The 12,879-nt window shown below is 31.2% G+C and overlaps 1 protein-coding gene across 1 annotated transcript; it reads left to right on the top strand.

Annotated features, from left to right (window-relative positions):
* Positions 1-10,170: 10,170 nt before the first annotated feature.
* On the top strand, positions 10,171-12,212 carry LOC130722504 (probable indole-3-pyruvate monooxygenase YUCCA10). The gene is made up of 4 exons (XM_057573248.1): positions 10,171-10,782; positions 11,229-11,462; positions 11,671-11,796; positions 12,023-12,212. The coding sequence occupies exons 1-4, from the start codon at positions 10,171-10,173 to the stop codon at positions 12,197-12,199; spliced, it is 1,149 nt and encodes a 382-aa protein (XP_057429231.1). The 3' UTR covers positions 12,200-12,212.
* Positions 12,213-12,879: the final 667 nt, after the last annotated feature.

Here is a 12,879-nt window from a genome sequence, read left to right as displayed (position 1 = left end):
GTATAAAATTGTAAATACCCCCTTGTTCATACTACCCTTCTGATACACAATTGAATGTAAAAAAAATAATTTTTGCATATTGAACTCGAAGTGTCATGCTATTATTACTTAATATTCATACGGCGCAGGCACAGTCTTTCATTTTTTTCTCAGAAAAAAAAAAGAATTACTGGCACCAAGCATGAGGGAATGCTAGACATTTGGTAATTTTTCCGGATGCCAAAATAAAAGATCTCATTGAAGCGGTTAATCCCATGCACATTGTCTGTACAAATTACATAGTATCATAAATAGCTATTCCGGAGATTACCCATCTTTCGAAAGAATTAGTGAACAGATTCAAATGAAACTTTTCTAACTTTCCTCACTCGCTTCAAATTGCCAGTGTATCTTTTATAAGAAAAAAAAAACCATGAAGAACAACCCCATTTATAAGCAATTTAATTTTAAAAAAGTCATAATTTAAACATAGTATCCAGCTATGGGCTCACATATTATTTGATGAACTCACCAACTGAAAGAAAATGACTCAACAAATTTCTCAGAAAATTGTTGCACAAAAACGGTTGTAACTATCCTCAAGCAATTTTTTTTCTTAAAACACAACTGTGAATTTGAGCTTTTTTCTCCCACCTGGGATTACATGGATCCTTCTTTGCAAAATACTTCTTCACCTACAATATCATAATCTGACATTCAATTTAAAAAATGAACTCAGAATCAATTAAACCAATCTGAATAAAACAAAAATGAAAGAAAACCATAATCACTTGAAAATATGAATAAAAAAAATGAAACAAAATGACCGAATAATCAAATGACTGAAGCAAAGTGACTGAGTCATACCTTTATGTCGAAATCGGCTCAGGTTTGGGGAGGGCTGGTAGAATTGTGTTTCTCTGTTGTGCGTATGCTTTGATGTGAGGAAAGCTTGTTGAAGAGATTTTATAGGGTGATAGTTGAAGTTGAAGAGGTAGGTGATAAATGATCAGGTGGAACTTGAGAAGGTGGAAAAGGAAGAAACAATGCCAACCTATTTGATCTTAGGAATGCTCATTAAATAAAAGTAAATTCGTTGGATGGTGGAAAGATTGTTGAAGCTCAAAAGGTTGATGACAATGTGTAACTGTTGAATGTGGAAGAGGAAGAAGCTAGGAAGAGGAATTAAATTGTCAAGATTGAAAGTAATAGATAGCCAAGATTTCATCTTTGATTATTATACCGAGATTTACTGAAATATCCATGGGTAAACTCTAGTTCATGTACAATGATTTATTGAATTCTTGTTTTACCCTCCAAGTTGCCAAAACTTTCCCTTTATATATAGTATAGTATAGATAGATAGATAGATTAATCTAAATTATAAAACTAAAAATATAAAAAAAGAAAAAGTTATAAATTATGATTTGCAAAGTAAAAAACAAAAAATACATCAGAATATTATTAAATAAGTCTTAAAATTTAAAATTGTGAAGGTCGTAGAAATTAATATATATATATATATTGATTATAATATATAAAATTAAAAATATAATCATATAAATTATAGTTATATAGTAGAAGCTCAAAAGGTAAAAATCTTAAGGATTGAATTTAAATCCAACTTGAAAGTGCTTAATCATGACACAATTCAACAAATAAATTCATGAGGTAAAAACTTTTCCACTTCTACAATTTCATTTACATGTGCTTACAATTATATGTAATTTATAAAATTAAAAATTACCCTTACCATGGTACTTCATTTTATTTGTGAATTAAAAAATAAAATTGAACAATAAATTAATTTCAAATTTTAATTTAAAATTAAAAATAGCTAGAAATGTTTTTGAAATTCATCTAAAAAATATATATTGGCTACACATCATTATCATAAACATAAATAAGTTTTCTTTACTTTGCCCACAAAAAAAGAGTGGTTACATATTATGAACTAAGGGTGCACGGGCCGGCTATAGGGGAAGTTCTCGGGTCCCTTTTCTTCTACTTCTGATGAGTTCTGTTGTCTGGTCCATGTCAATGGTTGTGTGCAAAGGACTCCTGTGGATTTCCTTTTTCCAGAGATCGTCCCTTTGCTTCTTGGTTCAGAGGAGGAGAGTTCCCCTGCATCTTCCTCTATGTGGTGCTCTCTCCCTTCTGTTGATGCTCACGAGGATGGAGCGTTTGATGCTGGAGCCAGTCTTGGGGAGGAGATGGAGGATACCTTTCCTGGTCAAGAGGGGGCGGCTTTGCTATTGCCTTGGGGGCGGGGGCGACCCAAAAGTTTGATTTGCAAAGCCCGGTTGAAGATGATTGTTGGCTGTGCAGATGGTGATCGAGGACCAGAGTCGAAGAGTGCCCGTCGTCGAGGTCGGCCTAGGAAGGGTGAGATCAGAGACAAAGAGTTGAGCACGAGCACAACCTCTTTTAGCTTGCCTCCAGAGGACTCATCTGAAGGGCGCCAATTGATGCTTTTGCTGGCGGAATTTTTAGAACCGCGAGGCGTTATGACTAGGGCAAGGAGTGTCATTTTGATGGGGAAACGGTTGGGGCCTTGTATACTCTTGTTCTGATGACGTGACCTTGAATCAGATTGCGGCTTAGATTTCGGCGCGTGGAGAATCATAGAGCTAGCTTTCTTGGTAGGTGATTGCTTGTTTGTTTGGTGCGGTTCTTATGATTGGATGGGTGTTTCTATGGGGTTTTGAGGGTAAAGAGGTTGTTGCTATTTTGAGCCTTGTTCATTTCCATTTGCTTACTATATAAATGACTGTGATTGTTCATCCATCTCAATGTACGTATGAATTCCGTGCTATCTAAAAAAAAATTATCTCACATAAACTATGTATCAATCCAACATCTTCATCAAAATTTGACATTATTTCTTAGCCTTTAACGTTGTTGCATGTGCCCAAATTTCAAAAAGATATTTTACATTGTTTAAGGAAGATGACTTAAAGATAAAGCTTGCACGCATAATCCATTTAGTCGTGATCTTCTTCCAACCACACAAGTAAGTTTAGTTCATATCAATATTAAATTTCACATTTCAAATTATCAATTGCAATATTTCAAAATTCACCATTTTGACATAACATACAATTCTATCTGAGAATCAAATCCTTGAAGCAAAGGAGCCTCTACAAGCAGTGACGGATCCAGAAAATTTATGTTGTGGGGGCAATACATAAATAATTTTATAATATTGTAGGTTCCACCCAAAATATATTAAATTATTATGAAAAATTTATATATATATATATATATATTTTGCAATAGTAAAATTCTTGCACATTTCAAGACCAATTTAAACTACTTAATTATTAATCCACTAGGGTGCTGGGTGCATGCAGAGTGCAGACTTTGCCATGGCATCATGATCAAGGTAATTCTCATCACTTGGAGTCCGTTTGGTAGCTATTTAAAAAAAAATCAATTTAGAACGCATTATTTTCTTATTTTTATACTTTCTAACGATAAACCAAATTAATTTTATGTGATAGTATACAAGCACAAATCCCATGGCAAAACCAAGAGTTGCTCATCCAAGACTTTTTTCAAATATTTTTGTTTCATAAATATATAAAAACTAACATTATATGTATATTAAACAAATGTATAGCATAGTATAACATTTCACTAGTGTTTTTTACCCGCGCGTAGCACGGGGAATTTGTCTATCGTATTTGATACATCGATTAATATTTTAAACTATAAAAAATTTAAGATACTAAGAATGTAAAAACAATCATAATAAAGATGCAGATATTTAAAGAGCATAAATTCAGACACTCAATTCTAGTGTTTTGTAAGCATACACTGAATTAACTAATATAAAGATTTTGAAAAACAAAGGAGTTAATAGGCCAAAATCTTTAAGATTTTGGCATACGTGAGGTATAACTAAATTTTGTTTGTGAAGATGTATACCTGGCATATAGAGTATTGTTTTTGTGGTTTAAATATGTAACAATACATAAATATGTAATCATTGTTTACATTATTAAAAATACACTTAAGTTATAGGAAAATGAAATTTTATTTTTTTTAATTCGGACAAATTTTCATTTTTCATGTAAAATGCTCCTCCCTGTGACATCTCGTAACTCTAATGTGTTAGCACTAATAAATTTAGGTCATAAATTTATGACATTATAATGTCATTAATTAACTTAAGCAGGAGAGATAGCACCCAAGTTATGAAAAGTAAATAAAAAATCAAATTAATGACATTATATTGATTTTTTATTTACAACTCAGAGGAATTAGATTTCGACCTATGAGTTCAAACAATCACTTTTTATCCGTGCGTTGCACGATGAACTTTCTCTTGTGCTTAAGACATATTCAATACCATACTTTAGCAAAATTTTCAAATACTAAAGGACATACTTAATGAGAGATATATAATGTTACATAATGCGTCCCTCTAATTTGATTTCCCTCTATTTATAGCTCATCTCGTCCTAGTACTACGTAACTACTATAATAACATCTAACTAACCTTACAGTCCCAGATTAATTTCCCCTTATGTTACATCATGAGTTTAAATTTAAGTAAACACACTTTTCTTAAGTGATAAATGGAAACATTATAGAAACAACCGCAGTACGCAGCTAATGAGAAATTATGCCAAATTCACCTAGCAACCATCAAATCTCTGCGTGTCCATGGTAGCTCTGTGGACCCTCAACATCAGATCAATTCTCTTTTCCTGGAATTAACATTAAATAAAAATAAGACAAATTAAGAAAAAATCAAGAAATAGACAACCTAAATCCTAATCAAATCTAAAATTTAAAAATGTACTAATTAAAGATAGATAAAACTACCAAAATCTAGCAAATTACAATAAAAACTCATAAAATCATGAATTAAATAAAAATTCAAAAATTTAATAAAAATACCATAAAAATTATTTAATACTCTCAAAATAAATAAATAAAAAAGACCCAAGATAAAATCAAGAAATAAACAACCTAAATCCTAATCAAATATAAAATTTAAAAGGTACTAATTAAAGATAGATAAAAACTACCAAAATCTAGCAAATCACACTAAAAACTCATAAAATCCTGAATTAAATAAAAATCCAAAAATTCAATAAAAATATCATAAAAATTAATCAATACTCTAAAAATAAATAAAATAAAAGACCCACAGATAAAATCAAGAAATAAACAACATAAATCCTAATCAAATCTAAAATTTAAAAAGGTGCTAATTAAGGATAGATAAAAACTACCAAAATCTAGCAAATCAAAAATAAAAATTCATAAAATCCTGAATTAAATAAAAATATGAAAATTCAATAAAAATATCATAAAAATTAATTAATAATCTAAAAATAAAATAAAAAACTCACAACAGAAGAGAAAACCAGACATAAATTCTTCCTTTAGATTCAATACAAAATTGTTGGATGAAAAATTAACTTTAATTTTTTGTTTGAATTAAAAAAAAATTGAAAGTTATTTTTTTTTAATTTAAAATTATTTTTCATAGGGAAATAATGCATTCAATGTGTTGAAGAAAACCCAGTAAGAATGCAAGAAAAATATCAAAAAATCATCCAAAAACACAGCAATATGGTTGGTATTTCATCTATGTTCTACCAAATAACAACATCGGTGTTCTACATTAAGTCTAAGCCTACAATCTGAATCAGACACCCATCATATAGTAGGACATATGTTACATTAGCACCCATAATTACTAACTAAACACTTTGCAGACTGTTTATAGAAGATGCATAGAAAGGAACATACAATCAATCAATATAAATGTGGCCAGAAACATAGAAAAAAAATGCCTATAAATGGATCTCAAAACTTTCAGATGAATGAGAAGTATAAGTATCCTTCATCCCCCAACATAAGAATCAATAATAACAATTTCAATAGGAACTGAAAGATCAGATCGTTGCTACACAAATGTTAGACAATTGGACACATGAAAACATGAGACAAACAACGAAATTAAGCAATCAACTATATATTCTTCTTCTTATGCATCAAACTTTCAAATTAACTTCATTGAGAAGCTAACAATATAGACTTTTTCTACTTGATAATCATGTTATTCTTTGAGAAACATATAAGGAGTGATAAGTTTTTCTTTTTAGATACTACAGTCAAACAGATAGGGGAATGAAAGAAGGGAAACAGATAAGCATAATCCAGAAACCCAAATCAAATTCTCTCTCACATGTCCTAAGGAGATTACTACTTTTAAGGCATGACATGAATCTAAAAACTAAATAATAAATGTCATCTAAACCCCAAACCTTTCAATGATAGCATCCCATGCTCCTTCTTCTAGATATCCCCATCAACCTTGACCTGTCTTTGAGCCATCAAAAAAAATTGAAAATAGAAAGAGAAAATGATATCACTTTCCAGAACCATAAATCTAAAAAAAGAGAAAAAATAATAAATGATGAGAATCCAAACATCAATTTTTCCATCATAGATCGTAGCATCAACCTGAGCAATATCGTGAGTCTCAAAGGTAATCACACCGCTCTGTCATGGGATTAACCCCGTCATTACGAATACTTTCTTCAACCTACAAATCAAGGAGAAAAAATCACAAATGTTTTTTAACCCAGAAGTCCTGAAAATGCATAGAAGCCAAAGATATATAAGGACCCTATTAAATATCTGTTAAGATTTAGTTTATTATTAATCTAACAAAGGGATAAAAAGAAATTAAATCTATCTAAACCTATCTCTATTTAAATAGATATTATTTTATGAGAATTAACTTGAGAAATCAAAAATAAATTAAGATAAAATCAAGAAATAATCAACCTAAATCCTAATCAAATCTAAAATTTAAAAATGTATTTTTTTATGAGAATTAACCTGAGAATGACACGTGGAATTTTTTTATGAGAATTAACGTGAGAACGACACGTCACTAAGAATTAACGACCTAAATCCTAATCAAATCTAAAATTTAAAAATGTATTTTTTTATGAGAATTAACCTGAGAATGACACATGAATTTTTTTTATGAGAATTAACGTGAGAACGACACGTCACTAAGAATTAACGTGAGAACGACACGTCACTAAATCAGCTTGATGAGAGTTCTTCTTTTCTAATATATATTGATGTGCGGGTGAGGGGATTCTAATATTATCTACTGCATACTATTGAGCTTTTGCTACCATTGTGCGGTATTGTAGTTGAGTAACAAGGACTACACTTGTTGGGGGCAATTGAAAAATTGTAATAAAACCGTAAAGGCAATCTGGCTAAACACCTATAATATTAAAGAAGTTCCAATATTTGGTGGGGGCAAATGCCCCAATGTAGTTGTACATGGGTCCGTCCCTGTCTACAAGCATTCAACAAATTAATATTACTAATGGTATGTTTCAAATAAAAAATCATCAAATTAAATTTTAGTTATATTATGCCAGAATTCAATTAATTATATTGTTTTTGTATATAATATTTTTAGGAAACACGAGAGGGGATCAAAACACACAAGGGCGTGTCTCTCATGTAAAGGTTTAGGAGAACGTAGTCTGACAACTTGAAGGGTATAGTAGTCATTCAGCTAACTACGGGTAATGAATGTATTTTTTACCATGGTCTGTGTAGATTTTTTTTATAGGAGATCAATCATGATTGTTTGTTAGTTTACATCTTTGTCGTTCTTTGTAACCTTTTAGGAGCTCTATAAAAAAACGTTTAGGATTTAAATAGAAATTAATAAATTTGTAACCTTCAAGAATGAATATAAATCTCACTTCAAAGTACCTAATCACAAAAAAAAAATTAAATTCATAAGGCAAAAAACTTTTCACATCTGTAACTCTATATAACATGTGTAATATTTACATATATTTAATATCTAAAACAAGGGTTCCATATTATGCATTAATATCATTTAGTAATCATAGACCAAATAGAAAATCATATTTTTATGAGTTTAAAATAAAAAAGATCTAATAAAAAATAAACAATGCCATTTTAAAATTAAAAAAAAAAATTAGAGTGATGTTTTATTTTACAAGACAAAGACTTCTTATGTAACGTGGAGATGAGTGTATTTAAAACAAAGATTATATAAAAGCAACACTATTTAAATTAAAAATTATAGTGCAATAGTTTTCTTACATTACTACTTATAATGCTATTGTAGATTTAAAACTTATTGAGGAGCAAATAAAAAAATTTGTTTTTGCAAAAATAACCACTTTATTGCAAATCAAAAACAAGTCATTAATCGGCTTCCCTCAAATGACTCAAATTGATAGGTACTCAATACCAACTTCTCACAATAAGCTTATTATGCATGAGTTATATTATGATAGACAAGATCTAACAACATAGTATGTACATGTTCTATCTAACATGACACCGGAATAAAAAAAATGTTTATGATACGATCATGTCAGCAATTAATTATGATAAGCGAGTATAGTTTTTTTTATGGTTATGGAGGAACAAAGAAAACTTTCACTTGGGGAGTATTAACAACAACTATAATATTTACTAATAAGCACAATTTCAACCAACCTTCTGGAGAAGAAGTTGTGTTAGGTGGAAAAGTTGCAGTTGTGAAATGACAAGAGCAACTGGAAGTTTCAACCTCCATGAAAATATTGTATCACAATTTTCAAGAAAAAAATTAATTCAAAACAAAAAGCTTAAACCAACTCAACTAGATGACGAAACATAAACATAAAATTGACCTTCACCACATCTGGAGGAGGTCAAGCCTTGCCCGGAGGAAACTCCTAGAGGTTGGGCGCATATGAGGTATTTGTCGTCATTAAAAATGGATGCAATGCAGTAGCATGTCACAACAAAGAACCCAATGAAGCGGCAAGATGATGACAGAATATATTATTTTAACCTCTCGAATGGATTGGAAACTATACATGAGGACACTTGCACTACCAACATCAGCCAAGGTAAAAAAAAATCACAAAATCCTGCATATAAGTAATACAATCCATTATATTGACAAGGCAACACGCAAATGACAAGGGTTGTAAAACAAGACAAGTTAAAAGTGTGTGGTGTGTCGTCTCAAGGGAGAAAGAACACCGCAGACACACTAAATCCATCAACATGCCACGACAACAAAAACACCTTTATCACAAAACAAAACTTAAAAAATTTTAATATAAAAATAATTTATTAATACAAAATATATTTTAAAAAATAACGCAAAAATCATAAAAACACACAAAATAAATAAAAATGAATATCCCCGTGCATTGCACGAGTAAAATAGTAGCTCAAGTGGTAAGAACCGGTGACATATGAGTTGGGGATGGGGAATTCCAGGGATCAATTCCTAGAGGGTGTCATTTATTTTTCCGATGTAAAAAAAAATTGTTTAGATCAGATATATCTTTGACAAAACTCCTGTATTTATCACACCATAATTTGGACCAACTTACTCATAGTCTTTTTAAAAAAAAAACCATAAGTATCATCCGCCGGTAAGAATTGCATTTACAGGGACTCAAAACTAAGATATTTGTCTAAGTTAGAACAATCATGTGTCAGTTGATCTACATGCTCCTAGTTGATTTGCCGAACCGATGTTTACTTTTTTTTTAAAACTTAAACTATACAAACAAAAATAATTTTACATACAAACTTTGAGATTATCTTTTTTATTAGTTTTTTTTAAGGAAAGAGATTGACTATATTTTATCTTGAGTATTGAAGATAAGGGTCACAAGTTCAATTCACTGAATTCAGCCAAATAACTCATATGTTGATCTTATTATTTCCTTACCATCTATAATATCAATAATACATATTTAGCACATATAGCATATTTTTTTTAAAAAAAATACCAAAAAATTTAAAAAACAAATTAGCATATGGTAATGCACTTAACACACATGATCAACCCAAAAAATATCATCATTGTTCATGAACCGATACATAGTTATCAATTAACACTTGACATATTGCATTTTTATTTTTATTTTTTGCTTTAAAAAAAATTAGCATATGGTAATTCACTAAACACACATGATTAACCCAAAAAATATCATCATCGTTCATGAACTTAGACATAGTTATCACCTTCCTGACGGGTATATATAAATCTATCCAATCTTGGTCTCAAAATTCACAATCAAACACATTTTTTCATTTTTGGCCTTAGTACTGAATCTCCTCATTATTGTCATCACCAACAAACATAACATGGAGGAAACCACAGTGTTAATTGTAGGTGCTGGTCCTTCAGGCCTTGCAATTTCAGCATGCCTCACACAAAACTCTATTTCTCATATAATCCTTGAGAAAGAGGATTGCTCTGCTTCTCTTTGGAGAAAAAACACTTATGATCGTTTAAAACTCCATCTTGCTAAGGAGTTTTGCTTTCTACCATTCATGCCTCACCCACCTTCAAGCCCAACATTTCTCTCCAAAGCAGACTTTGTTAAGTACATTGACAGATATGTCGAGCATTTCGACATCAACCCTCGCTATTGTCGTTCGGTGGAGTCTGCTTCTTATGAGGAAGGTGGAAACAAGTGGAGGGTTGAGGCAAACAACACGAGGCAAGGGAAAATGGAGGTTTACGAGACGAAATTTCTCGTGATTGCACCGGGCGAAAATAGTGAGTGTTACATTCCTAATCTTCCAGGTCTTGGAAGCTTTGAAGGAGAGACTGTACACTCTAAATACTACAAACGTGGTTCAGACTATGAATCCAAGAGAGTTTTGGTTGTTGGGAGTGGTAACTCAGGAATGGAGATTGCTTATGATCTCTGTAACTGGGGTGCCACCACTTCCATTCTCATTCGCAGCCCGGTAATTTATTAATCAAACTTATTTTCAAATTTCCTAATTATTGTTGCACCAACGATATTCATTCACATTTTGAATAATTGTGACGTAACTGCAAGTGTATTCGCAGTAATTTATATAAAGCCATATATACAACTTTCGTCATCATATTTTAATTCCTCATGTTAATGTTAATTTGGATGTTTATTTTTTTAAAGTACAAGGACACATCCTCTTCAGCTTGATGGTTCCTTGTCTTCATTTCTACCTCATCAATTAAAAGTTAACACATCATTTACATTTTTCCACAGCTCTTAATTTTGACCTGCACATGATAAATTTTAATTGAACTACTAATCTTCCTAAGAGGAATGAGCCCAACTTCCCATCAATACGATTTGGATATCTAAGATCTTGTGTTTCTTTACATAATTTTTTTTAATGAAAATAAAAATATTTTTGATTTGTAGATTAATGTGATCTCCAAAGAATTGATCCATCAAGGCATGCGCATGGTGAAATATTTGCCTGTCAAAGTTGTGGATAAAGTCATTACATTCTTGGGAAGCCGAGAATATGGGGATCTAACACAGTTTGGGATTTATCGACCCAAACATGGACCATTATATGTCAAGTACCTTACTGGGAAATCTGCGGTCATTGATGTTGGAACCGTTGGAAAGATTAAAGAGGGAGCAATAAAGGTAGGTTGTCCTATTAATGTTATCTTAACTTAACTAGTTAAGACAGTGTATATCAAGATCTTATGTCCTAATGTCTTAATTTTTTTAGGACAAAGTGCAAAGCAATGTAAGAACAAATAATTAAATATGTTATATTAATGCAAAACTCTAATATATCGATTAATTAATCTAATTCACTATTTTTCTTTTTTTTTTCTTCCATCCCCAGGTCAATCCTTCAAATATAAAGAGAATTGAGAAAAACAAGGTGGTCTTTGCAAACAATATTGAAAAAGAGTTTGATGCGATTGTGTTTGCTACTGGTTATAGAAGTGTAGCTCATAAATGGCTTAAGGTATAAGATAAAAATCTAATTAACTTCTTAATGAACAATGTTTTTACTTATTTTAAAAAATATGTCAATTGCAATATGTTGCTTGTTCTTTAAAATCAATTTGTGAGGAAATCCGTTTATTTTGTGAACTAAATTTTTCTTAGTGCTCGGCGGCTGAAACTTAACTAGCTTTCATTTTGTTTCTTATTTTCAAACATGCAATCTAAACACATTAAATTAATTGCAGGATTACAACCATATTCTAAATGAATATGGGATGCCAAAAAATGATTACCCAAACCACTGGAAGGGAGATCATGGGTTGTACTGTGGAGGATTAGCAAGAAGAGGCTTATGGGGAGTCAAAATGGATGCTGAGGCTATTGCTGAGGACATCACCCAATCTCTGAAGCAAGACCATTGATAAATAATTAATCTGTTGAAAATTAAATCCTCTGACCATAGTTTTTTAGAATTTGGGCTTTTTGTATAATAGTCATTAGTAAAATAAAGACTTCTTAGTACAACCTAAATTACTGACCCCTGGCTCATGTGAGTTGTTAATAGGCCCAACTAATGATCCATATATTTGGATGTGTATCATATGTATGGCCCTCTCGTTAGTTATATGAGAACTATACCCTCAATATTGTAAGTAAACAATACGAGAAGGTATCCAAAAAGTTGAGTTGTTGCTCTTCCATTTTACTTGTGTTCCTCCTTTCCTCTTTTAACTTCTGAGTTATTTCTTGGTGGGATTATTTCTTCCTGCCAATTTGGAGCTTTCAATTCACTCATCACGCCTCCCAAACTAAATTTTACTATTCCTCTTTTACTAGTGGCTCTAGTTTTATTTCTCATCAAATTAGAGGGAGTCATAAAAGTGAATTACCCACATCTTTACTCTATTTGTACTGAAATTATGCTTATAAATAGAGGGTTGCACTCATTCCTCTTATCAAATCAGGTTTCTGCAGTATTTCTTCTGTAAAATAGAACCCCCACTATTTACCTCCACTCTTGGCCAATTGTATGGAGTAAAATGTATTTCTAGGTAACATAGATACCCTACTTTCTTTCATCATGACATCTAACAAATAGACT

Source organism: Lotus japonicus, chromosome 6 (genome assembly GCF_012489685.1).
Source record: "Lotus japonicus ecotype B-129 chromosome 6, LjGifu_v1.2".
Taxonomy (NCBI): Eukaryota; Viridiplantae; Streptophyta; class Magnoliopsida; order Fabales; family Fabaceae; genus Lotus; species Lotus japonicus.
This window is presented reverse-complemented; position numbering and strand designations above follow the sequence as displayed.

Excerpts from the sequence above, each read along its gene's own strand:
- LOC130722504 (XM_057573248.1), top strand. The coding sequence starts at position 10,171 with ATGGAGGAAACCACAGTGTTAATTGTAGGTGCTGGTCCTTCAGGCCTT. Across the intron at positions 10,783-11,228 it reads CCATTCTCATTCGCAGCCCG|ATTAATGTGATCTCCAAAGA; the intron begins GTAATTTATTAA and ends TTTGATTTGTAG. Across the intron at positions 11,463-11,670 it reads TTAAAGAGGGAGCAATAAAG|GTCAATCCTTCAAATATAAA; the intron begins GTAGGTTGTCCT and ends TTCCATCCCCAG.